This window comes from Podarcis filfolensis, assembly GCF_964270895.1.
Source record: "Podarcis filfolensis genome assembly, chromosome: 11".
NCBI lineage: Eukaryota > Metazoa > Chordata > Lepidosauria > Squamata > Lacertidae > Podarcis > Podarcis filfolensis.
The window spans coordinates 62,149,503-62,176,378 of record NC_139613.1 but is presented as its reverse complement, the minus strand read 5'-3'; the positions used below and the strand labels follow the sequence as shown (position 1 = coordinate 62,176,378).

Genomic DNA, 26,876 nt, shown 5'->3' with positions numbered 1-26,876 from the left:
CTGCAGTATTTGTGTGTGTGTGTGTGTGAATCTAAAAACAACGTATGATATTCTCTTTAGAACCATTGTTTTTTAATATAAGCACATTTCTACAAATGTAATAAACTAGAATGTATACAATTAATAGACTAAGAGGATTTTCTTTAATAAAATGTCAGTGCTATAAAAACATACTAGCTTTCCCACAGCATTCCTTAGGGTGCCTGGATAGACATCCTGAAGCCTGTAAGTTTGCTGCCTGAATGGGCTGCCCAAGGCATTCATTTGCAAGGGTTCTACTTGCAGCTGACCACCCCAATTTTAAAGTGCTACCCGCCCTGGAATGTGGTGTCTCTTTACATTCCATATGCAACAATATTTACACAGCAAGCAATCTCTCCCTATGATTTCCCTCCCAAGGAGTCCATAGTTAGGCCGGAATTCCTGATCCTTTGGGTCCAAATGCCCACCAGATATCCACCCCTTCCTGGGATTTTATGGGGCCCCTGATATATTTGAGAGAGCTGCATAGGCATTTGTTAGACCCAAGTGTTTTTAGTTCTCACATTACAAAGACCACAGTGCCTAAGGAAGCAAGTTAAGCCAAAAGACAAAGCGTATTTTTTTGGAGCTCAGCATCTATCAAGATTTTTCCAAGGTCTGATTTAGGGTTGTTTCACTTGAAGCTAATCCATTCAGATTAAGAATGGCATTTATAAATGAAAACAACCTGTCCTCCATCTTTCTATGACGTGAGCCATATGAATGAATGAATGAAATTTATTACAGTCCCAGACCAGATGCACATACCGTGCTAAGCGAACATAAAACACAATAGAATTAAGTTTGAATTAACAACCAAATATGACAATAAACAAGGATGCAGGTGGCGCTGTGGGTTAAACCACAGAGCCTAGGACTTGCTGATCAGAAGGTCCCGGTTCGAATCCCTGCGACTGGGTGAGCTCCCATTGCTCAGTCCCTGCTCCTGCCAAGCTAGCAGTTTGAAAGCACGTCAAAGTGCAAGTAGATAAATAGGTACCGCTCCGGCGGGAAGGTAAACGGCGTTTCCGTGTGCTGTTCTGGTTCGCCAGAAGCGGCTTAGTCATGCTGGCCACATGACCCAGAAGCTGGATGCCGGCTCCCTTGGCCAATAAAGTGAGATGAGCGCCGCAACCCCAGAGTCGGCCACAACTGGACCTAATGGTCAGGGGTCCCTTTACCTTTATGACAATAAACAATACGAATATGACAGCCATTAGAAATGTGGTTTAGGTCTTAATCTAAAATATTATCTAGAGTTTGTATCTGAGGCCTTAGTCTTTGTAATAGCACAGCTTCTTCCCTGAGTTTTATGGCAGCTGCGCAAAATTCGGCCACCATTAGCGTGATCTCTAGGTCCCTATCCTCTATGAGGGATTTTAAGCATTGAGGTTCAGACCCACCTGGAATCTTCTGTATAACAGAAAGACCAAGCGAATATCCTCATAAAATCAACATCATAGCAAGACATGAGATACGGTTTCCACCTCTATCAGGCCACAGGGGCAGACTCGCTCCGCATATGATTTACCTACATATCTCCCCTGCAATAAGGCAGATGGCAGCATGTTGAATCTAGTGAGGGTGAACGACTGTCTATATTTAGATATTTGTAATTTTGACAGATAAATTTCTGGGGCAAAACCATTGTCTGATTGCTGAGTGCTTATTCATTTCACTCATATGACACTGAAATTCTACATCCCAGATTCATTGGCAAATTGTTGCTCTGGCTTTCTCGTAACCTGTGACTATCAGTGCCTGTGACGAAAACCCCAAGCCTTTTAGCTTTTCATAAAATGTAGTTTTCCATTTTGATTGATAGTGATTGATAGGGTTAAGGATGCCAGCCTGACAGGAAAGAAGAGTTTTATCCAGTAATGGATCTTCAGGATCCATATACGAGCACTAACAGGGATTTGACCGACCTCCAAGTGGACAGCTATATTAGACATGTAAGAAGGGATCTCTAGTAGGGAACGATAAAACTTGGTTTGAAAGGTTTCTAAGGGATCAAGGTTTTGAAAGCTGCCATAAGGAGCCATAAGTCAGTGCCATATGAAATTGATACTTGAAACTCTTTAGCCATGTATTTCTTTTGAAGTTCATTTCAGTTATGAGACCTTTCATTTATGAACAAACCACCCTGAAGCAATTGCCACATAAAACACCATAAATCAAAATATAAACTTACTGTAGCACTTCCACTTTTCTTGATATTCTTCACAGTTGTGTGTAGGCCGGTGTGTAAGCTGCCCGCTTCTGATTTGTGACAAGATGGAGTGTCTCTGGCCAATATTATACAGCTGCAGCTGTGTTTCTTTTCTACTTAACTAAGAGAGGCTAATAGTCCACATACAAAGTTCAGCTGGCTGGCAGCAGATCCCAGCTCCACAGAGTGGGAATGAAATCCTATAATAATTGTGGCATTGAATTAATAGGGTTGCTCTGTTGGGTGTATAGTAATACACCCAGTTGGATTTTGTGAGAAAGAGTGATATCAAAGGAGAGGAGACAAACACTTCATGTCTTGCAGATGGTACTTCAAGTAATCACAACTGGCTCATGCTATAAAGTCTTCTCATCCCCAGTAGAGCTTGCAAATGTAGGAATTAAAAAACTGGCAATGGCAAAGCTTGGAGATTACTGTTGTTGTTTTCCATTTAATCATCCCTGGAGACCATATAGTTTGTGTATTTGCATGGGAGAATTCCCACAATTTGTTCTACTATTCAAAAAAAATTGAACCCTTTCCCCCCCGGAGGACAAAATATGGTTAGTTGTTTTACAAGCCTGTGTCCTGCATGTTGATCATAAAAGTACTTGGCAGATAAAGTGGTATGTGTTGTTGGTAGTGGAGGTACCCTGCCCAATTGCACAAAACCTTTGAAAAGCAAACCAGTGAGGTGTTGCTGGCATGATATCCTCAACTTGATTCCATGCAATTCCTTGCTAGCATAATTGACATCGCATAAGGACTGTCTGCCTTTTTCGCACCTCCCACATTTGTGTCCTCAAGTTACATCCCAGCTTGCTGTTCATCTGGGGCCAACTTGGCATTTTGATATGATACCCAAGCCTTCTCCTATATTATACACAAGAGCTGTGTTTCTGGCAGAACAAAACATAGAGAGCATTCTGGGTCACAAATAGAGCCCAAACAAATAATGTAGCTAGCTGTAGTTCAGGCTGTATATGTGGTGCCATACACCTGCTCTCATTGGCTTTTTGCTACTGAAAATCCTTTCCTGATTTTAACATGAATTACAAAAACCCTGGTAGCTCAGATCTGTATCTACACTTTGAGCACAAGCCAGAGAAAGGCGGAACACTTTAGATTGCTAAATTACATGGATTGGAATTGCTGAAACACTCTTAGCAGTGTGATCCTTTTCAGCAGACCTTGCATCTTAAGTGAATTAGACTAGAATAATTACTTACAGTTTCTGGAGTTCAGAGGCTTTATTCATGGAGGAACTATTTTTGAGATGAGTGGGAGGGAGGGAGAAAATAACAGGCATCTTGTCTAAAGATGTTTTTTTAAGAAGCGGTTTAATGACCGCCTCTTTCAGCGGGTCTGGGAAGGCTCCCTCACAGAGGGAAGCATTCACCACCCCGCAGAGCCCATTGCCCAGCCCTTCCCGGCTCGCTTTTATCAGCCAGGATGGGCTAGGATCAAGGAGACAGGTGGTCGGTTTCACTTGTCCAAGCAGCCTGTCCACATCCTCGGAGGTAACAGATTGGAATTGATCCCATGTAACAAGACTAGACAGAACTCTAGCACTCTCCTGCCCTGGCCCTGCTCCCATGGTGGAGTCTACCTCCTTCTGAATCTGAGCGACTTTATCTGCAAAAAACTTTGCAAAAGCATTGCAGGAGATCTTGGGCTCCCTACCAGGCCCTGGTGGTGCAGGTGGTTCCAATAGATTGCGAACCACCTGAAAAGTCTCCTGCTGCTGTTTTCTGCAGATGCAATAGAGGCGGCGAAGAAGGCCCTCTTTGCCGTCGCCATTGCCACTTGGTAGGCTCGACGTTGAGCTCTAGCCTGTGTCCGGTCTGATTCAGAGTGAGTTTTCCACCACCGGCATTCTAGCCGTCTCAGTGATTGTTTCATCACCCTCAGCTCCGGGGAAAACCTCGGGGCTGTCCGGGCTCCATGCAATCGGAGAGGGCGCTTCGGAGCCAAACAGTCAATAGCCCTGGTTAACTCCGCATTCCAGCGGGCCACCAGGGAATCAGGTGAAAGGCCATCAACTTGGGATAAAACATCCCCTACCACTCTCTGGAAGCCAATTGGATCCATTAAGTAGCGGGGGTGGACCGTGCGAATCGGTCCCACCTCCCTGCAGAGGGGAAGGGTCGCGAAGAAGTCCAGTTGCACCAGGAAGTGATCTGACCATGGCACTTCTTTTGTTTCACTTTTAGTTAATGTCAGATCACCAACATCAGTAGAGGTAAACACCAAGTCTAAGGCATGTCCGCGGCTATGAGTTGGGCCAAATTTATTCAGGGACAGCCCCATGGAGGCCATGCTTTCCACACAAGTACTGGCTAGATTGCTAGGCAAACAGTGCCCTCGTGTGGTTTAAAGTAATGCATACATTAACGACAAACTCAAGAGAAGGAAATGCATTTGCTTTTCACCAACAATCCTATGTGGATATAGGATTGAATCCTAGGTAACTTGCAAGTGTGATGGAGTAAATGGACTCTTTATCTGGCAGGGGAAATTTGTAATATTTGGCATTACAAATGCACGTCTGCCCTTGTGGAGCTGTGTGTTACTGTAATTTTATGTAAACACACTTTGTATGTCCATGAACTTCCTGCTCTTTTATGCTGTAATCCAAACTGATAGGCCCATGTTGTATGCACAGCCCTGCTGGCTGACTTGGAAACTGCAAGCACTTGCTGTGCCAGCCTGCAGCTAGAGCAGCAATCAGCCCAAATCAGATCTGATGCTGTCACAGGATGGTAGGGAGGCTGGCTCTGCATCTGCAGATCCCAGGCTAGCTCAGTCCATCCAGAGCACCCTAGTGGAACACAAAAATCCTCCGGTGGCGAGCAACAGTGTGGGTGGAAGCCCAACTCACACACACCATTGCATTACAATGAGGATTTGGATTGCAGTGTTAGCATATGAGCCACCACTGATTAAAAAATATATTAACAGAAAGGCTTTTTAAAAGTGTAAATTCATTATTATGTCTTCCTTTAAGCCATTTTTCTTTTTTCTTTTTTTCTTTAGGCTGTACTGAGTCCTCTCATAGCAATTGCGCTGAAAATATCCCAGATTCATGAGAGGACAGGTCGTAAGGGTCCTAGCGTCATCACCTGAACCAAGGAAAGATCGCTAACCCCGGGCCAAAATTGAGAGGGGAAGGGAGAAAGAAGACTTGTCAAATCATATTCATTTTTTTGCCTTATATTATTCGAAGGGTTTGAGGGAGGTGGGAGGGAGCAAAATTCAGTGCTGATCACTAAGACAGCAGTGCATTTGCTTCTGTGCTATGGCTTCAGCATATTATTGTACACATAAATAACCAAAGAGAGAAGTTCAATTTATATTAAGACTCAGTTATTGCAAAATGCCAGTGTGGCAGAAAAATCTCGTGCTCTGCATTTGCAAAGCAGGAGCAGGCTGCATACTCTGCAATCTAGCCTTTTGAGAATCCTCAGCTTTAATTCAAAAAGAAAGTACTCATGGTAAGTATGGAAATGTTCTGTCATGCTTTGAAAAGGCTCAGAAGCAAAAGGAGTTGTTTTCCAAACACAATTTGGGAAGGGGCAGTTCACTATTTTGAACTAGAAACAAGGCTGTCGGTCACTGCAGCTGACTGGAAGACTCAGCTGCTGAGAGGTGACTTTCAGTGCCCAAGATGCACCACACAAAGCAGTGTGTCAATGAATGTGTGAAAGCAATGCCATATATGCAGGAGCTGCACATGGGGATGTTCTAATCCTTACTGGCATGTGTAGCCCAACCCTCTGCATGTATCCTTAGGGCTGTGTAAGTATGCATAGTATTGCAGCTTTAAGCAGATACAGTGGTACCTCTGGTTATGTACTTAATTCATTCCGGAGGTCTGTTCTTAACCTGAAACTGTTCTTAACCTGAAGCACCCCTTTAGCTAATGGGGCCTCCCACTGCTGCTGCCGCCACACGGTTTCTGTTCTCATCCTGAAGCAAAGTTCTTAACCCAAGGTATTATTTCTGGGTTAGCGGAGTCTGTAACCTGAAGCGTCTGTAACCTGAAGCGTATGTAACCTGAGGTACCACTGTACTTTATTTGCCTGATTTATCATGAATAACAAGCACTGTTTTATACACTATTTGAAACCTGGCATCTACTATACTCATGCACAGTTTGTGCAATTGAGACTTTTGAATTTAAAATGTGAAGGAAGAAAATAGACATCCATCCAACTCTTTGATGAATGAAAGTTCCCCTTTCCCACCCAGCCCCCTTCCCAACCTCCCTTCTTTCAAAAGATATACCAACTATGTTACGGTTACTAAACAATCCTGAAGGAGGCCTCCTTCTTTAGTATTTAGCCACTGCAGCTGTCTTGGCAGAGACCCTTGTCTGTCATTAGATTTTACACATTTTGAAAAGACTGCTGGCACGCTCCCTCCCCCCCACTTTTAAATAAATGAGCTATTATAAATTGGATTCAAAATATTCGGATACTGTCTCCCAAGATGAATTTGTGTTCCACTTCTTTGCGTTTGAGTAATTGGCAGAGTTTGACTTTACTACGCTGGAAGAGTCATGGGATCCCTTCAAAAAGCCATGCTGCACATTCAAAAGACTGTCTCTGCCTGGAGTGTTCAGTTATCACATGCTGATTTAACAGAGTTCTGGGACTAAACTGGCATTACAGTGGTACCTCTGGTTACAAACTTAATTCGTTCCGGAGGTCCATTCTTAACCTGAAACCATTCTTAACCTGAGGTACCACTTTAGCTAATTGGGCCTCTCACCACCACCACACCGGTGGCACATGATTTTTGTTCACATGCTGAGGCAAAGTTCTTAACCCGAGGTACTACTTCCGGGTTAGCCGAGTCTGTAACCCGAAGTGTTTGTTACCGAAGGCACCACTGTACTCTCTGGTTATAGAAGTGCATAATAGCTGAACACTCAGAGACTTTTCCAACATACTGTTTTGAACTTGCGAAAACTAACTTTTTAAAGGGGTCATATGCCCTCAGATATTGGAAATATGGTGGGGTTAATCCTCTGAGATTAGGGGAAGAACAATTCTGGGCAGATAAGATACATTAGCGAAATGTTGAAGTCCTGGTACAACATCCTCATGTTTCATGCTTATGTGATTCCCTTAAATGCCAGCACAAAATGAAATGAAGGAAGTGATGTATAGTTCTAAGCAGGGCTTTTTCAGGAAGAACTCTCCGGAACTTAGTTCAGGCACTTCTCTAATTCACTTAGCTGTCTGAAAGCGGACCACATGCTTTATCAGAGGGTCATAGCATGACATATCATGGAACAGATGCAGCAGAGGAAAGAATGTTTGGGTACACCAAATGGTTCTTGTGGCTACGGAAGAACATGAAGGCTCCAGCCATGGCGCACGACACTGAAATGATAAGAACTATTTGTGCATGTGACTCCTTTGAATGCTTTTCTTTGCTTGTCATTTGTTGAGATGAGTTTGTGATATTTTAGTAGCCTAGTAATATTAATTGCAATTGCCAAATGTTCCTTTTTAGTGCAATCTGAGTGATCTTGTGCTTTCAGAAAGGGATTTGGTTTATTCTGATATTTGTCAAAACTTACTATGACATTGAATAAAGTGAAATGCCATATTTTTGCCTTGCATGAAATTGCTGATAATAAGACACAGCTTGGCCTAATGCAGCACAGGTTTTTTTTAGCTGTGCCTAAGTAAATGAAGCACTGATTGTTTTCTCACTTCTAAAAGCACAGTGTTTTATTGCAGTATTATTAAACATCTTTTTTTGTAAATCTAAAAACGTGTTATGGTTCCTGTCTGTATAGTACTTGTACATCCATAGCTCATCATTCTGTAGCAAGTTGTTTATTTGCTGTGCTGTAACAATGGCCCTCTATATATCGACTCAGACACACACATCCATCTCCCAAGTGCCGCAGGAGCAGAGGGGATAGTGAGCCAGACAGGAACTTCAGAGCCATCACCGTGCCTAGCTTAGGAGGAAAGTGAAGCACATGGAGACACTTGCTTGGATCAGGGCCTGGCTAAAAGACAAGAAAGGTGGAGTAGAGCCTCCAGCTCCTATATAAGCTCCCAGTCTGAGCAGCTTCACTGCTAAAGCCATAGCTTCTACTGGACCCGCCAGGCCTGGGCAACGGACAACAGGTCTGCTCAATATCACATTTTAGCTGCTTCCTAGTGTGAGAATGAATTTAAATGTTCATATGGTATAAGAGCTTTGGGGGATTTGCTCATGGATTTCTGGAGCATTGCATTTACTAAGTTGCTTTCACTCTTAATTTACAGTGCTGTCACAGGGATAACCTGACTGCTCACTGCTATAGGAACTTATGAGACGAATCTAGGAACATGGCAAACTGCCTTCTATTGAAGCAGATTGTTGTCGTTCTAGCCCAGCATTATTACACTGAGTCTGTGTAAACACTGCTAACTTAAAGCCCCATAGTAAGTGGCAAAGGGGCACTTTAAAAAAATAGCCCTGTGCTTAAGAGCACACAGATGCAGAGCTCCTGCGCTGGCTACTTGGGCCTCATGCATCCAAACCATTTTCTGTCCCACTGAGCCAGGGACCTTTTGTATTACACCCTGCAGGCTCATCCAACTTCCTTTTGCATCACGCCTTCCAGGCATGGGTTTGCTCTTATAAGCGGAACCGCTGTTTGCTGCTTGTTCAGCGGTAAAACGTAGGTTTTCCCAGGGAAAGTGGCAGGACCAAAATATACCAACACTCCAACACAGAGATTTAAAGGCCAGACTTGTGCCTAGAAAAGCGGCACAAAAGGAAGCCTGGATGAGCCCTAGGTTTGCATTTCCATGTACATCAGGTTTTTTTAAGGTTATTATTGCACAGTCTATCAGCTGCTAGCCATAGACCTATTTTTGTCAAGTTTTTACAGTCTTACAACCCTATTTATTAATTTGTACTTGAACTAGGGACCTTGTGTAATGATGTTGGAACTCAAGGGAAAGCCTCCAAAGTAAGAATTCTACCTGCATTATTCTGCTTGGGAATTTTTTGAAACATTGACAAGCTATTGGTTCCCTGGACATTTTACCTTGATGCATGTAGTTTTGGAAGAGGGTTGGAAGGGCTGGAACTCTTGCATAGTGGTAAGATGAAAGAAGATGCAGGAAGATACAGGAATGCCTATGAAAACATTCCACTAAAGGGCTTTGCAGAATTTCTTTATTCTGCTAAACTTCCTTACCTCATGAAGTAGAATTATAAATAATCGTACCATATAAGGTTTCGACTTACTGAGCATGCTCAGAAGGAATGTGGTTGGTAACTGGAGGTGAAATCTAATCCTGCAATAAAATTCTAGCAGACCACGAGGAAGCTCCTTTGTCTAAAATGGTATCTAGTATGCATGCTTCCCACTGTAGTAACTTTAGAGCAATCACAGGGTTAAGTGCCTTATAAGGAAATGGTGTAAGAGGAACTGTGTACGTACTTTGGATAGTAAATTTAAACTTCCGTGCAGAAATAAATATTTTGGACTACTTTTTCAATCATTGTCTCGTGGTTTTTGGCTGTCCATGAGACAGAGCAAATTATTGCTTGCAACAATCAAACAAATGCCACTTTTCTTTGAAGAGTTTTCAAGTACAAAATTTATTGTAAGAAAAACAAAAATGCAATGCAATATTAAACATTATGTAAACCAGTTACCTCAGTAACAGTACATCATGGTAAAATAACAAAAGCTAACTGTGGATTATTGATCATCCTCCAAAGTTAGCAATGATTGTTTTCTATTAAGTTGATGTCAAAACTCCACAGGAGATGCAAAAAAAGAAATGTGATTTAAAATACTGCATATGGACCTAGGGTGCATGAATGCAATTTCTCTCGCAGTGCAAGTGTCCATGGCCTTCATTCTCCAACTGGCCATTTAAATCCATGTGCTGTCAACTCTGTTTAGGGAGCCCCTCTGCCGCCTCGCCCATTTCTGAGAGGCAGTTGCACTGGATAAACAGGTGTAGGGAAATTGCATAATTGGAAACTGCTGGTTGACTTCATCATACAAATGCCCTTTCCCCAAAGCAGCAGCAGAGCTTATTCTCTCTCTCTCTCTCTCTCTCTCTCTCTCTCTCTCTCTCTCTCTCTCTCTCTCTCTCTCTCTCTGTGTGTGTGTGTGTGTGAGTGCATGCCTCATTCAACAGTGCTTTGCTTGGGGGTTTCTTTTGTCATTCCTTTGAGAAGGCCCCTCCCTCTGACGGGCACTTCCTCCTGCTACTGTTGTTGATCTTTACAGGACAGGAAATGACAGCAAGGCCTGACCCTAGCATAGGCAGAATGAAGCTACAACAATGTAAACAAACATACCCAGTTATTGCAGCTAGCCAGCAATACTGGACTGGACTCAGCAACATTCTTCAAAACTTTAGCAACTTTACTCAGGCTTTCTGTCAGTTACTGCAGTTACTGTCTTCACTCCATTGCATAGAACAGTGCTTGCCTCTCTTCACTTCGACTACACTTTGAATCCTGTGCATTAACCCCAGCCGCTCTCCCAAAATAGCAGGCACAGCTTATCTCCGCCTCACGTCCTCTGGCAGGCTGTTCCCTCAGCAGCTGGCCTGTGACACGGATGTGCAGCAAGGCTCTTCACGCGTGGTCAAGTTATGTTCTGCAGCCTGCCGCACGGAGACTTCATACAAAGGCGGCCGCTGTTCCTGAGGGCTGGCTTCCTCCAGGAATTCCAGGCTGCTCTCTGTGTAAAGAGGTGGAGGTATGTTGTACATGTCCTTGACTTGCTCCTGGGGGCAGATGGGCAGTGCAAAAGTCTGCTTTTCGGGATCAGTGCTATCTTCGTATGATGGTGGGTAGAAGTCAGGCCTGCACAAAAAACAGCCGAGACAAAAAACCACACACTGCTTAAAATGGTTCTGTCTTGAAATCCTGACAGTCTCTATTCACTGTTTATAAAAAGAATAGTCTGCAACCACCTGCGGCCCATATCTGCTCACCACATTCTCTGTTCTACTCAAAATCTAGACAGGTAGGACACCCCTTACCACCATTTTCAAGAACCTCAGTCAGGCACCAAAAGGATCTAAAGTAAGTGAAGAGGAGTGGGGGCTGAGGAGGAAGGAATTGGGTGGGAAGTTTTGTGTTGTAGGCCTTCAGAGCTCTGATATGTTAGCAGTTGTGGGGGGACCACCTCCCAAACCCCTAGATTCAATAAAGGGTTAGAATCTGAGCAAACTGATAAATTCCTGAATATACCCAACTCCCTTCCTCCTGAGGCCAGCCTGGAAATGGCTCTCTGGGGCTGGATTGTTGAAGAAACAACAGTGATGATGGCCTTTCAAGGGAAGATCCTTGAATCTTTGAAACCGGGATTGCCAGGGTTACAGGCAGCACAGGAAAAAGTGCCTTTTGCAGGCAGCTTTTGAAACCCAGGGTGACAGGTCTAATGATTTCTGGAAAGAAGAAGCAGACAGTGGGGAGAACTCCATGCATGTTGGCTGGGAGAAGCTGCACTGAGAAACCAGAGAGCCAGGCTCTGGTCTGGACTCAAGCTTGAAATGTAATGTTCTGCACCCCCTCCGTTGACAACTTTAAGCTGTAAACATGTGCCTTAATTTTAAGAAGGAAACAAAAACCCTGGTTAAGTGGCAATACACTGCACTGAATCTCGTGAACTGCAAAGATTGGGGTGTCCAGTAATAATATATTCTTATGACAGTGTGATAAAGCTTGACCAAGGAATGGTGATCCTTACATTTGCTCAGTTGATATGTCCCTTTCTTCTGCCCCTCTTTGTGAACAGAAAATGCGCATTCTACCCAAGCTTATTTCTGCAGGGTGATTTATTTTGCAGTGCAGGGTGCAAGCTCTTTTGAAGTGTTCAATCGTCATGGTTATCTAGACCATGGCATGTGCCACGTCCTTTTTATAGAGCTTCTGCTTTGCCTATTGTTTATGGTCCCGTTACCACAACAGAACAGGAAGTGACATTTGTATCCATGACCCACTAACAAACTCTGCCAGGCTGGAGGCCAACTTAATTAAGGTCTTCACTCTCGGAATGGCAGAGACTCTTACCCAGAAATCTCAAAAGCAGCTTGAGCAGATAAAAGTGAGCAATTTTAGCCTTTGTTGAACACCACTAAAACAAAGAGCTCAGCTCCATGCAGTGCAGCATGTTCCTGATCTAGAGAGACTAAGCAAGCATATGCTACCCTTTTCCCAAGGAGCACAATGTGGGTCTTTTTAATGCTCATAACAATCTCTAGGTAGCTAGACCACCCAGCCACAGCCATCCAGTGATTTTGGTCTGTGCAGAGAACAGGATTTGGTCTTCCTACATACCAGCACTCCTCACAACACAGGACTTTGCATAACAGAGCACTATATGTGGTGGCAAATATTCCAGACACTATAGCCCATGGAGTCACTTGATATTGCCATCTATATACACTTATATAGGAAGCTATAGGAAGGAAAGACTTGTAGACATACAATTAATAAAATACTGCACTAGCAGACTCAGGGTTCAAAGTAATGAGAAGGAAATGAATTTGGTGCATATGGCAGTAATAGCAGAGACAGAAGGAAAGCTGCAGAACATACTTAAGAATTCAGTTTTGCAGCCTAAAAATAAATGACAATAAAATAAAGATTTTTAAATGGCAAGTAGAAAACTACTTGTTGCAGTGTGTGTATGTGTGTGTTTTGAGTAAATGCAAAAGAATTAAGTAACTAGGAATCCAGATAACAGAGGAAGGTAGATACAAGCTAAAAACTAAAAGCAGAACATACATGGCAAAATTGACATTTTTAAAGAAGAAATGCCTGATGGCAGGAGGTGTAAGCTTACCTCTCAAACACAATTTTTATATAAAAACATATGAAACATATATATGACATGTGAAAAATAGAAGAATGGAAACTAGTCTGGAAACATTTGAAATGTGACATTGGAAAAGCATGTGTAAGGTGGGTTAGATAGAAAGGGAAGCCAAAGAAGAAATATTGGTGGGCCGGGACAAGAACCAGTGCAAATGATGAAGACACAATCATGTAGGATGGGCTACATAATAAGAAACAGTGAACTACTCAATGATATAATTGAACATAACACGAAAAGAAGAAGGTCAAGGACCAGATAAGTTTAACAGAGCAAACTGAAGAGGAGTATACCATAGGCAGTGCTGTAAAGTATTTTATGAGAAGTGGAAAGGAATCAAAGGCCAATCGTTGGAATGCAATACATGGAACATACCTGTCTACGGTACTAATCTGTGTCTCTTGAAGTCTGGGACTTCCATGCATAAGGCTGTGGAATAAGCCCTTGTGCTTACTAGCTTCATGATAAGTGCTCCAGAAAATCCCAGAGATGAGAAAAAAGAAACCCAAGGGTAATAGGAAGTAGGCAATAGGCAAACTATTGCACTTGCAAGCAGAGGCACTTGTAGAGAAGCAATAGGCTCCTAGGCAGATGAAGGCAAAGCCCAGCAAGAGCACAAGCAAGCGGAGAAATGAGAAGATGTTCTTGGACATCTTTGCAGATTGCCTCAGTCTCAAGTGTTGGGTAGGTTTGCTCCAGCACTCCGTCAGAGTTTTATAGGCTCAGGGACCCAATTGGCCTTTGGACAAGGAAAAGAAGCAGGTAGTATTATGATACTCATTAACCATTTGCAGCTGCCGTAATATCTCAAGAGATTAATTTATAATCAAAACACTGCTCAGGAACTGACAATAAATGCTTCCTGTACTCTTCTGCTGCCAGCATAAACTCACAAACCTTTCCTGCCTAGGATGCTAATGGCCAGTGACTGGAACAGAAATGGAAGACTCCTTGGGCCAAACCAAACAATTTGTTAGTGTCCTATCTGTGCCTTAAGTGCAGGAAACTTTTAACACATATTACCAGCAAAGGGTGCGTATAATCCTGCTAGTATTCATTCCACAGTTGTAATTTGCTAGCAGTTTGGTCACATTTTAGCTATAGGAAGACACTGAGCTCCTCTAAGCAACTCTACTTATGGAGCATTCATCCTGATCTTTATATGCAGAGCTTACACAGAGGTCATACTATACCCGGTCTTTATTGAGCATTTGTTTTGATTTGTTTTCAGGGAGGCTATACAACAATGAGCAGCTCTCTTCATTTGCTCATTCATTCATCCCATATTTTTCAATGCATTGCCACATCACTTTCCAAACTGTCCCAAAGTCCATTTTACTTCTAAAGTGGATTTGTTGCACAAGGGCAACCGAACATGGCCATAGCCAGGCTTGATGTTGAAGGGGAGGGGTAGAACCGAGCTGTTAGTTAAATATTTTTATTTATTTATTTGATTTTAGGGGGCAGCTGTCCCCTGCCCCCCTCCCCGGCTATGCCCATGCAACTGAGCACTTAAATCCCCTTTGATTACACAAACCAAAATTCACAGTACAGTACTTGCTTGAAACACTCCTGCAAAATAGTGGCAGTCTGGAGGCACCCACAGTTGAATTCAAAGCCTGCAACCTCTTGATGATTTCCCAGTAGAGCTAAGGCAGTTGATAAAAATGTTGGAAGTGGGATCTTGTTCCTGTGGCCATCATTGCACACGCTACCTGGAAAGCACACAGGAAGGAATGCACAAAGGCATCAAGGCCACTGAGTGAAAAGATACCACCCAACCACCAGTCACACCATAAAACTCATTATAAATCAACCTCGTTCCAGTTCTACTTGTGCCAACTTCACTGTTGTCATTTGTGATGCAGGGTCCGCCCCTATGAACTTGACAAGGAGAATGGAATGTACCAGTTGCCCAACAACAGCAGTAAATATATTCAGGAGAGCTGAACCTTCAGTGACGCGAGTGGATGAAAGTCCTCAAATCTGTAGAGTCAGAATTGAAGCCACGGTTCCTTTGCAGCATGAACGTCAATAACAACAAAACATGACACAGCAACTAAACAGTAATAACCTAATTTGTTAAATAGCTGCAGCTATCATATTGTTATGAGTTTGCAGGTGCCAGACTCCCCTAAATTCCTGGGTCCAGTAAGTGCTAGAATTTAATCAAGCCTCCTGAACCCCTGGATCCAGCAAATGTTAAAATATAAGCCCAGCCAGTTTCCTGATGAGGTAATTGAATCTCCCTGAGACCTCTGGGTATAGGACGGTATATTATTATTATTATTATTAATAATAATAATAATAATAGCCTGGGAGATGAGCCATTGGGAAAGCAAAGGAAACTCAGGAGAGGAGCTCTGGGCCAGACGGCAAATGGGTGGGGCAGTATTAAAGCCCATATGCTGCCTGCAAAACATGGCGCTCAGGTTGAGGGTGGGTTGCAAGAGAAATGGAGCACTAGAAATGACCCTAGGAAGGAGGAGGTGTGGAACCCTCTGGAAAACCCTTGCACAGTGCAGGATTTCGAAGAGCTACTCAGTTTTGCTAGCATTCTCACACACTGCCTCAGCCCCTGCCTTGACCCAAGACTCTCCCATTACCCTTGAGGCCCAGGAGCAGAGATGGTAGTGGAAAACCCAGACCCAGCTGCCAGTAGGCTTCACCCTCAGGGGTCTACTCAAGAGAAAAGCCAGAGAGGAACCAGGCATACAATGTAACCTGACAAAGGAGGGCCAAGTTGTTGAGACATAAATCCCTTGGCCTCTTCTGTAAGGAGTGGGAGATATTGTAATAGTTTTTTCTGTGTTGGTCAGCATTACTTGGCTCTGGTATCTAGTCTATTTCCTGCTGTTGGCTTCTCCCTCAGCTTGGCTTTGGTGCCCCTCCAGCATCAATATGCTTCCGCTGTGGGTCCTGCTTCCATGCCAGCTAGATATTGCTCCTGCTCAAGTTCCTGCTTGCTTGGTCACCAGGTTTGAGGAATAGATCAGAATAGACCAGACCCAGCCTGGTTGCTGGGATCCCACTGCAGTGTTGCTCCTCCCTTGGCACTGTAAAATAAGCTCAGCTAGGGAGGAAAGTCTTGAGGGGAGGATTCTGTAAAGAATCAATGGATGGGGAAGGGCTAAGTAACCCTCTCTGAAAACAGCCATGCAGAAGCAGCTCACCAGGTGGGCAGAGCTACCATGAAAGGTTTCCAGGAGGTGTGTCACTGTTGCTTTCAGGAAGTGGGGGGTGGGTGGCAGGCAGGTCAGTGTGTTGCAAATGCACTCGCAGAGCCAATCTGGGACTCCTGCCGTGTGTTTGCACTGCACTGACTTCCTTGCTGCTTTGCTCCTCTTGCTCTGGTAAGCAACAGTGACCCACCGGCCAGGAAGTTGATGTATCAACCTCCACTCCATCCGGTGAGTCCCTGCTGCATCCCTGCACTGCAATTAACTGGCAATTGTATATAGTTCTGACCTTAAGTTGCTTTGGTGTTCAACCCCCACCAGTCAGTTGGGCCTTTAATCTTCATTTTTGTAGTAATGACATTCTGCATTGCTGGAAAAAATAAGCGCTAGACTGAAAATGAAGCTTCATGGTATACCTTTGCTGTTTAGGTCAGCCTGGCCATCTCCTTCTAACATGATAGCTAAACAATAATGAAAGGTTGTTAGGGTGCTGATTGAAAAGAATCCAACTGTCTTATTTTGTATGAAATAAAAAAGAAATTACCTTGAGATTTGTACTGGGAACTTCTTTTATCAGAAGAGCATATATTTTTTTTCTAGCTTGCTGATAAAAGTGAACTCACTGAGCTTGTGACTCATTCTTATATGTAACTTGTAAATGGTCATAAAATAATGTCCCTGATTACTTTGAGAAAGTCCACACTGAAGTTTATTTAGTGGAGTAAATCGTAGTAAAACTTGTTGCACACACACACTATATTCTATACCCTCTTCTCAGCATTGTAAGAAGGTCAACCACACAGGCAGCACCCATATTCAGCTTCTTTGGGAATTAAGCCACTGGAGACTTTGGTGTTTTGTGATAATGTGGTTTATATACTTGTAGTATAGGCTGAGCATAAACAGAGATACAGCTTGATTCCAACAGATTTTCCAAAGTTCATTGCTTCCCCAACAGGTTTCTAGGGCCCCCAAATGCTGTTAGCTTCCAGAGACTAAACCTCTCTCTCTCTTTGACTTGGTGTCACAGAGAGCCTGGTGACATGACGTCCAGCCAGAGAAGAGGGGAGAAAAACATGCCCTCTTTTGCCCCCATGGCCCTCCAGATGCACCTCCAGCTATTCAGTTTATGGTAACATATTGCCCCAAGCTTACATAACAAAGGGATTCCCAGCAGACTACAGTGTATTTACTTAACCAAAGACCTGAACATTTTATAAGTCATTTTCCTTGAGTCATTTTCCTATAAGTCATTTTCCTTCAGTCTCTCATCTATAGAAATAGCTGGTATGGAAGGGACCTTGAAATCACCCAGCTCAACTCTTAATCCCATTAGTACAACACCTGTTTCATGTTTATGGTGATACAGTAGGTTGTACTGTATAGTACATGGGTAGGCAAACTAAGGCCCAGGGGCCAGATCCGGCCCAATCGCCTTCTAAATGCAGCCCACGGACAGTCCGGGAATCATCGTGTTTTTACACGAGTAGAATGTGTGCTTTTATTTAAAATGCATCTCTGGGTTATTTGTGGGGCATAGGAACTCGTTCATTTTTTTACCCAACATATAGTCTGGCCGTCCACAAGGCTGAGGGACAGTGGACCGGCCCCCTGTTGAAAAAGTTTGCTGACCCCTGGTATAGTACTTCTACAGTCACATTTACTGGCAGCAATGAAGAGCCGTGCACTTAAACTCAGCCACCTTGCCTGCTGAAGAATGGTGCCCCTACTTATTTAAATTGCCTGTCTCTTGTAGAACTGTAGGTGCATAAAGGGAAGGATAATTATATAAGAACATAAGAAGCTGCCCATTGTATTGTCTGCACTGACTGGCAGCAGCTCTGCAGAGTTTCAGGCAAGAGGCTCTCCCCGCCCTAACTTCTGCATGCACAGCAGGTGCTCTTTCAAGGAGCTGCAGCCTTTCCCTTAGTGCTAAGGTTTGTCCCTACTAGCCCTTGACATAGAATGCATCCTCCAAAATGTGACTCAAGGCATTAATGACCCCATTTTAAAAGGAAACATAACTTCTTGTAGTTGCAAATTCTTGTGTGGCTTCAAGACCTTGAACATCCCCAGCATTCTTTGAAATGCTGGAGCTGGCTGCTAGACCATGGCGTCTGCCTGTTAAGCAACACAATTTAGCCCAGGGTGGATTGAACTCTTCCAAATCATGCACAGCCCATCACACATTTATATATTTTAGCAGGGTAACAGATTCCTTTGTAAGTGACAACAAACTGTGGTCCTGATTCTATCAAGTTCAGGGCAAGGGCACTTCGTGCAAACATAGCATCAGTTTCTGGCAGCATTTGCATGAGAGCCACATGCAGGGAACAAATTATGGGGTGCAGTCCTCACCTTCCTGTACTGATTGGATCACTCATCTTTTATCTTCTGGGATGCTGCTGCAGCTCATGTCTTAGGCTTCTGCTGGATGCAGCACTGTTTGGAGAAAGAACTACTTCCTTCCACTCTTGGTTACAGGCCTCTGCCTCAGGGCCCTCCATTGGGAGGGTGCCCAGGTGTCCTACTTTACAATCCTTTAAGGTAGGGGTGGGGAACCTTCAGCCAGTCTTGGCCCACAAGGCCTTTAAAAAAGAAAATCACGCCAACCTGCCAATCTTGTTGGGAACTTGTACACATAGACAAAGCTCACTGCAGGACTATTTTAAATCGCTTTCATATTTTCAAAATAAAAAAAATCCTTCCAGTAGCACCTTAGAGACCAACTAAGTTTGTTATTGGTATGAGCTTTCATGTGCATGCACACTTCTTCATATTTTCAGTGACTTACCTTAACCCTCCCCAGCCTCTCACATCATGAACATTTGCTGTGGGTGAATGCCAGCATTGTAGAGCCCATAGCCTCTGTTGAATGATGGTATTACTCAAATAAAGATTACTGTTAAGATTATCTGCACAGCCTTTTGACCTCCTCACAAAAGCCCTGTTGAAATCATTAGGGTGTTGAGTACACACTGCACTCACTGACACTTAAGAAATGTTGTTGCACTTATTGACTTCTTTTATTTGCCAGCAATAAGATCATGCAGAAATGACACCTAAATGGACAGATCAGAGATTAGATATAAGACTGGTCTGATGATGCTTGTTTAATATTGAGCTATATCACTGTTTTGTGGGAGGTAATCAATATTGCATAGCAACCTGTTGACTTTTATGGCAGTGTGATTTTCTGGGATAAGGTATAATTCATAATAGAGTGTTAGGGGAGGGGTAGTCATGCTCCTTCTGGGGTTGTTTGTCCACCTTCGGTGCCTACCCTGCATACAGCTCTCACCTGTGACTCCTGGAAGCTGTCAGCACACAACAGTGGTCATATCCCAGGAAATGGCTTTGACTGGCCTGCTAAACCATGTAAGGGTAGCCAGTGGGTCTCAAATCCTCCATGAGTTAGAAATGTCCCCTGCTTGTGAAGACAGGCTCCAGCAGATTGAGTGGGCAAGACCAAGAGTGGGTCCAATGGTCAAGAAGGCACATGCTGTAGAGGGAAAGGAGGGGCAGATGGGGCTCATCCACCTGAGAAGGTGGCCCATCTAGGAGAAGGAAAACCCTGGTCCTAAACCACTGCTGCCTTGTGGCTATACTCATCTGTGAGAAAGACTTTGGGAGTAAACTTTTCTTTGGGAGAAAAATCTGTACCTACTGCCTTGCAGGACATCTTCAGGAGAAGAAAAGGCTAAATAAAGAGTAAACCCTACACAAATCCAGAGTGAAGTCCCTAAGATGGTTGCATGGTGTCTTATACGCCTCCTTTTGACAACTCCTGCAGCTAAGCTGGTGCCTGATGTCTTGCTCTGCTTTCCTTTAGACCCCATCAGTGAGGCTGAGAGGGAGGTCTTCTTGACTGTGTAGCCCAGGCTTGCATCTCAGGGAGGTCACTTTGGTGCTGCTAACAATGCAGGAGGCAGCAGCCAGGAGTTACAAGTCTCTGCAGCTACAGCAGGATTATCCAGTGGTTTGTCTTTGCCCACAGAGACACAAGCCACTGTCTTTCAGGGCAGATGGATGCCAACAAGTTTCCACCATGGAATTCAAGAGTAGCATGTCTCTCCATTATATGACTCACGACAAGTTTGCTGAGCAAATTAGGCCATTGGTCTTGAGCTTGTGGCTTGAGACTCACTGCTGAGCCACAGACACAGCCTGACCAAAGGTGGGTCCATAGAAATGCATGGTTAAATTATGAAACCCATCTTGTAAAATGCTTGTTTGGAATAAATGTGGATCTTCTAAAACTATGAAACCTCCTATAGAAAAATGTACAGAAGGGGTTCCCCCAAGAAATCTTTAATTGCATATGTTTCCCACATAATTTTTAATTCCATATCACTGCAAATATCTGCAGTAGAAACATCCCAGTGATGTGCCCCATTTCCCTTTCCCACACATGCATGAAGTTTTCTTGTGCTGTATCCACAGAAGACAATAGCCAGATGTGAGTTTTATTTTATAAGTCTTTCAATCCATCTCCTATGTGGAATTACGATAAATGGAATGGTCAACAAAGAGCAAGCAAATCCAAACAGTGGTTCTCTCACTATGACCATCCACATTTTGTTGGACTACAGCTCCATCATCCCTGATCAGGAAGCTTGTGGGAGCTGATGGAAGCTGGAGTTCAAGAGCATCTGCAGAGCGACAGGTTTCCAGTCCCTGTACTATTGATTGGACACTGAAGCCCCATCAGAAGCCTGTCAGAAAAGACCTGTTTAAAGACAAGACAAAACAGAGAACAATGTGTGGCTTAGAGAAACCCATAACTAAGTAAGAGAAAAAGAGGCTGGACCAGAGCAGAAATGAGCTTTTATGTGAAGCTTATTAAAAAGCTGTCTGGCAGAGACTGGGTACCTTTAACAACCACACAACCCGATCAGCTACGCAGAGCTGGCTAAATTGACATACAAATTGCGGGACAAGGACAACTGTGACTTTAAGGAAGAATGGGAGCTTTTTATAACTTATCTAAAAAGACAACAAAATGAATTGGACTCCTTGGCAGGTTTTGAATAAACATACACAAATTTATTAGTTGATAACATGGTAAGGATAACATAATGTAAGGATATGTATAATTTTATAACATGCAGAGAATAATATGTGCTGAGAAATCAGAGAGAGGAGCTGAGGGCAGTCTCGGGGGGGGGAGGGAAGGTTTGAAGGGGTGTGTGGAAAAAGGGGGGAAATAATGAATATGATATGTTTTGATAATCTGTTATGTTGAAATTGTTAATAAAACATTTAAAAAAGAACCACAACCACACAACCAGCAGCATTTCAACAGTGTAGCGTGTGGGGCTAAGATGGCAGCCATTCCAGTCCCAACACTCCCCCAACCCTAAAGCTCCTTGCATGATGCTTGTGAGCCACTTTGCGCTCTAGCCAGCAAAGGCAGGATCCAAATGCAATTAAACAACTATAGTTATTTTCTCCATCACTTGATCACACTAAAAGTTGTGCCTATTTAATTTCTGTCTGTGACGCAGCTGTTAAAGGTACCGTGTCTCTGAAGGGGAAAATTGGATAATAAGCGAATAAAAAAGGAGGTCTTGCTTCTATTGGCTTTCTAATGCAAAAGTGAAATCTATACTGGCAGAAATGCTCATTAGTGAACAACAGTCAGATATGTGAGCGGATATTATCATAAGCAGCTTTAAAAGAGCTCAAAGGCTCTTTGAAGACTCATCTGTGAAAGGCCAGCAGCTATTAGCCAATAAGTAAGGACAAGAGAAAAGGGATGGTCTGTGATGTAGCGCCACCTAGTGCTTGAAATGCTGGTACTTTCCTGCACTTCATATTCCTCTGATCACACTTTTCCATCGTCCCAACCAGGTATATATGCAGCTGTTACTTAAGGCATCTAATGAAGCAGACTGCAGTCCACTAAAACATGTGCCACAATAAATGCATTCGTCTTTCAGGTGCCACAAAACTCTCTGCTGTTTTTACTGCAAGAGACTACTAACATTGGGAATCGCTTGTGCTGAGGACATGGACTTTTCCAGACTCTGGGCCTGCTTATAGCTTGTCATCTTTATTATTTTTTATTATAATTATACTGTCTCTTCCCGCCCATCTTTCTTTCCCTCTCCTTTCTTGCTTCCCTTTTCTCTTTCTCCTCTTGTAAATCTGATGTTCCCCTTCTTTCTCTCTCAAAATGATGGCAGTGGAACTAATAGTATGACCCATCTGACAACCTAATGGTGGGGGGGTGTCACAACCTGAATACTGCCAACAACAGAAGTTTACCTTTAGTGTTCAAAAAAGTTCACTGGTGTGAAATCCAGTGGCCCTGGGGGGTCAAATGCCCCGTGTTGTTGATCCAGCCAAATTTGTCAAGGTACAAATGGAGTAAGACCAAGACAGGGAATCTGACCAGTCAGATGTTGTCTGACTGCAGCTCCTGCCAACCTAGCAGTTCAACACCAGTGTAAGTTCACACCAGTTAAGTTGATAAATAGGCACTGCTGTGGTGGGAAGGTAAATGGCGTTTCCGTGCGCTCTGGTTTCCGTCACAGTGTTCTATTGCACCAGAAGCGGTTTAGTCATGCTAGTCACATGACCTGGAAAGCTGTCTGTGGACAAACGCTGGCTCCCTGAAAGCAGAGATAAGCACTGCACCTCATAGTTGATTTCGACTGAACTTAACCATCCAAGGATCCTTTACCTTTACCTTAACCTTACAGCTCCTATCATCCTTGGTAATTGGCTGGGACTGATAAGAACATCTAACATCTGGAAGGCCACAAGTTCCCCAATCCTGGATTAATGGAAATATGAAAACAAACAAGGCTGATATATCTCCATCCATTAAGGCTCTTTATCTGTTAGTACTAATGGGAAAGAAATAGGAAGAAGACAGTTCCAGTCAAACCTCTAGACTATAATAATAATAATAATAATAATAATAATAATAATAATAATAAAATTATTATTATTATTATTATTATTATTATTATTATTATTATTATTATTATTTATTTGTACCCCGCCCATCTGGCTGGACTTCCCCAGCCACTCTGGGCGGCTTCCAAAAAAATATTAAAATCCTCTAATACATCAAACATTAAAAGCTTCCCTAAATAGGACTGCCTTTCAGATGTCTTCTAAAAGTCTGATAGTTGTTGTTCTCTTTGACATCTGGTGGGAGGGCGTTCCACAGGGAGGGCGCCACTACCGAGAAGGCCCTCTGCCTGGTTCCCTGTAACTTGGCTTCTCGCAGTGAGGGAACCGCCAGAAGGCCCTCGGCGCTGGATCTCAGTGTCCGGGCAGAACGATGGGGGTGGAGACGCTCCTTTAGGTATACTGGGCCGAGGCCATTTAGGGCTTTAAAGGTCAGCACCAACACTTTGAATTGTGCTCAGAAACGTACTGGGAGCCAATGTAGGTCTTTTAAGACCGGTGTTATGTGGTCTCGGCGGCTGCTCCCAGTCACCAGTCTAGCTGCCGCGTTCTGGATTAGTTGTAGTTTCCGGGTCACCTTCAAAGGTAGCCCCATGTAGAGCGCATTGCAGTAGTCCAAGCGGGAGATAACCAGAGCATGCACCACTCTGGCAAGACAGTCTGCAGGCAGATAGGGTCTCAGCCTGCGTACCAGATGGAGCTGGTAAACAGCTGCCCTGGACACAGATTTAACCTGTGCCTCCATGGACAGCTGCGATTCCAAAATGACTCCCAGGCTGCGCACCTGGTCCTTCAGGGGCACAGTTACCCCATTCAGGACCAGGGAATCCTCCACACCTGCCCGCCTCCTGTCCCCCAAGAACAGTACTTCTGTCTTGTCAGGATTCAACCTCAATCTGTTAGCCGCCATCCAACCTCCAACCGCTTCCAGGCACTCACACAGGACCTTCACCGCCTTCACTGGTTCTGATTTGAAAGAGAGGTAGAGCTGGGTATCATCCGCATACTGATGAACACCCAGCCCAAACCCCCTGATGATCTCTCCCAGCAGCTGCATATAGATGGGGACAGAACCCTGAGGCACCCCACAAGTGAGAGCCCAGGGGTCTGAACACTCATCCCCCCCCCACCACTTTCTGAACACAGCCCAGGAGAAAGGAGCGGAACCACTGTATGACAGTGCCCCCAGCTCCCAGCCCCTCAAGACCCAGAAGGATGTTATGGTCGATGGTATCAAATGCCGCTGAGAGATCCAGCAGACTATCTGTTTCTTGCGCTGTACTTTGCAAACACATTTCCCCCACTGAGTGAACAGGCCACATTCTCATGTTACAAACCAGGAAGAGAATTATCCCTAATGAGGATCAGGTGAAGGAAACTGGTTAACTAATAATGTATAGCAGTTGCCAGATGGCACTGGCCAAAGTGAAACAGCAGCATTAAAAATGCTTTGGAGAGCAGTTCTTTTTAGGAAGCCCAGTATGGAATAAATCCAACACGATGTTCTACTCCATGGGGTTTGACGTTTGGAATTGTGCAATTGGTGACATACTCCAAGTTCACTGTGTGTGATGCTCCCATTAAACCTTTGCCTTTTTCTTTTGACAAACACTCTTGTTTAATCAAACACGGAAGTTATAGGTGCTAGGTTTTGAGCATGCCTAGAAATAAATTAGCTAATCTAGAGGCTCCTGCTCCTAATCAAGGTTGTGGAAAGACAAACAAGGCTTCTTTAGTATTGCTTCATACACCCTGATGAGCTTGGAAATAGGGCCGTCTTTACCTGGGGGTGCAAGGGGTGCACCCGGGCACCAAATTCTGGGGGGCGCCCACCACTGAAGGCGCCTAACAGCTGTTGACTTAAGTGGGGCGGCAGCCGGAGCAGCACGTGCCGCCAGGGTTGGGAGAACCCGCATGCCACCGCACTTCCCCCAGCCAGTGCCGCTTCCCATCTCCAGGCATGGCGGGCTCAGCAAGGCTACAGCGGCAGACTCCATGCCAGCCTCTTCTGCTCACCAGCTGCGGTTAACCCTCGGGCTGTGGGCGGGCAGGCTGGTCTCCCGCCTGCTCTGCGTGCCACCAGAGGCCGCCCCCTTGAGCGGGAGAACATGTGCACGGGACGGGCACCTTTTCTCACAGCTGGCGAGGGAATGAATGGACAGGAGGGTGCGAGGGAGGGAGGGAGGGAAGGAAGGTGTCCTCTTGGAGTGGGGCTACTGGAGTCAGGGAAAGGGCACCGCCGGGGGAGACGAGGCAGTACCCGAGCGTGCTCCAAACCCCTCTGGAAGGATACGGAGGGGGTAGCATATCACACCACCCGTGCCCTGTTTGCAGCTGGGGCAGCAGCTTCTCCCACAGCCCTGCGGGAGCCCCAGAGACCACAGAAGGAGACCACAGAAGAGACCACATTACTTCTTTTTTAAAAAAGCAAACAAACTTTTTTAAAAAATAACTTTTTTATCTCCCCCCCCCCCAAAAAAAGTTTCCACTGCTTCTTTGAAAAAAATCTGGTAACCTTACTCTAGATACCAGTTACTGGGGCACCCAATCAGGGAGAGATGGTTGTGGTTGTGATCATGCCCTGCTTGTCCTCTTCCCATAGGCATCAGATTGACTGCTGTGGAAACTGGCTGCTGGACCAGATGAAGCTTTGATATGATCAAGGAAGGCTTGTCATATGCTCTTAGCATTTTAAACTTTCCTGTCATTCACAGAAAGGGTTGCAGAACTTTAAAACAGCAATAATATATTCACAGTAAATAAACAGAGCAGGTAAAAATATAAAGGTAATGTTACCAACAACCGTGGACTAATTATCTCCAAGTGCATGGGCAAATAGATGGGTTTCAGCCAGCCATCAAAATCTCAAAAGTGTCAGCACTCAGAGTACTCCTAGGGAGAACTTTCTATAATGTGGCACCACTACAGAGAAGGCCCTGTCCTGTGTTACCACCTGATATATTTCCCATATGCCGGACTGATGATAATATGTTCTTAAGGTCTAGAGATGTATGTGTGGGAGGAGGCCAGCTAATCTGGTCCAAGGCTACAAAGAGCTTTAAAGATCAACACCAGGTCTTTGAAGGGAGCCCAGAAATGGCCTGAATGCCAGTGCAGATAAGAATGCATCAGTGTAATATGATTGAAACATTCAATCCAATCTTGCAACCCTATTTTGAACTAACTGAAGTTTCTGAGCCATTTTGGAATCCATATTGCAGCCCCATGTCCAATACATTTCAATAATCCAAACAGGACACTACCAGGGCCTGGAGAATTGAAGAAAGACTATATCAGTTAGTAAAGCATATCCAGAGAACACAAACTGTTTCATGAACTTCAGGAACTTCTTGTTAAAGATTACAACATGGTTAACCTCTTAACCTAGCAATGTGTGCCTTTTTTCTAAGAAGGCAGGTCAGTCAAGGAGGAGATGCAGTGTGTTTGGCATACAGACAGGAGCTGGTGCAATACAAGGGAGACTTTTTTGGGAAAGAGGAGCATGTGGTTTTTACGGAGATCCAGCTATGATCACCCAGTCTCTGGACTGCAAAAGTCCACCCACGGCTCTCAGGCACTGATGAATCTCCTTTCTTGTAACTTGAAGCCTCTGAAAAGAGGAGGCTGAGAGGCAATATGATAGCTATCTTCAAATATCTTAAGGGCTGTCACA

At 44.2% G+C, this 26,876-nt stretch overlaps 2 protein-coding genes across 4 annotated transcripts in view; one reads left to right on the top strand and one right to left on the bottom strand.

Moving 5' to 3' along the window:
* PGM5 (phosphoglucomutase 5) overlaps nucleotides 1-8,020 on the top strand; it is a 98,280-nt gene extending 90,260 nt beyond the window's left edge. For both annotated transcript variants that reach the window (XM_083576904.1, XM_083576905.1), the window contains exon 11: nucleotides 5,270-8,020. In XM_083576904.1, coding sequence (XP_083433030.1) covers nucleotides 5,270-5,359 — 90 coding nt within the window. In that variant the 3' untranslated portion in view covers nucleotides 5,360-8,020. The remainder of the gene's footprint in view (nucleotides 1-5,269) is intronic.
* A 2,306-nt stretch (nucleotides 8,021-10,326) lies between these two features.
* TMEM252 (transmembrane protein 252) lies at nucleotides 10,327-14,972 on the bottom strand. 2 transcript variants are annotated; one of them, XM_083577224.1, is made up of 3 exons: nucleotides 14,918-14,972; nucleotides 14,662-14,815; nucleotides 10,327-11,083 (listed from the first exon to the last, which is right to left on the bottom strand). In XM_083577224.1, exons 1-3 carry the CDS (start codon nucleotides 14,955-14,957, stop codon nucleotides 10,813-10,815), a joined length of 465 nt encoding a protein of 154 aa, XP_083433350.1. In that variant the 5' UTR covers nucleotides 14,958-14,972; the 3' UTR covers nucleotides 10,327-10,812. The 2 variants fall into 2 exon arrangements, with proteins under 2 accessions (XP_083433350.1, XP_083433349.1); XM_083577223.1 differs by lacking the exons at nucleotides 14,662-14,815; nucleotides 14,918-14,972 and adding an exon at nucleotides 13,476-14,581.
* Nucleotides 14,973-26,876: the final 11,904 nt, after the last annotated feature.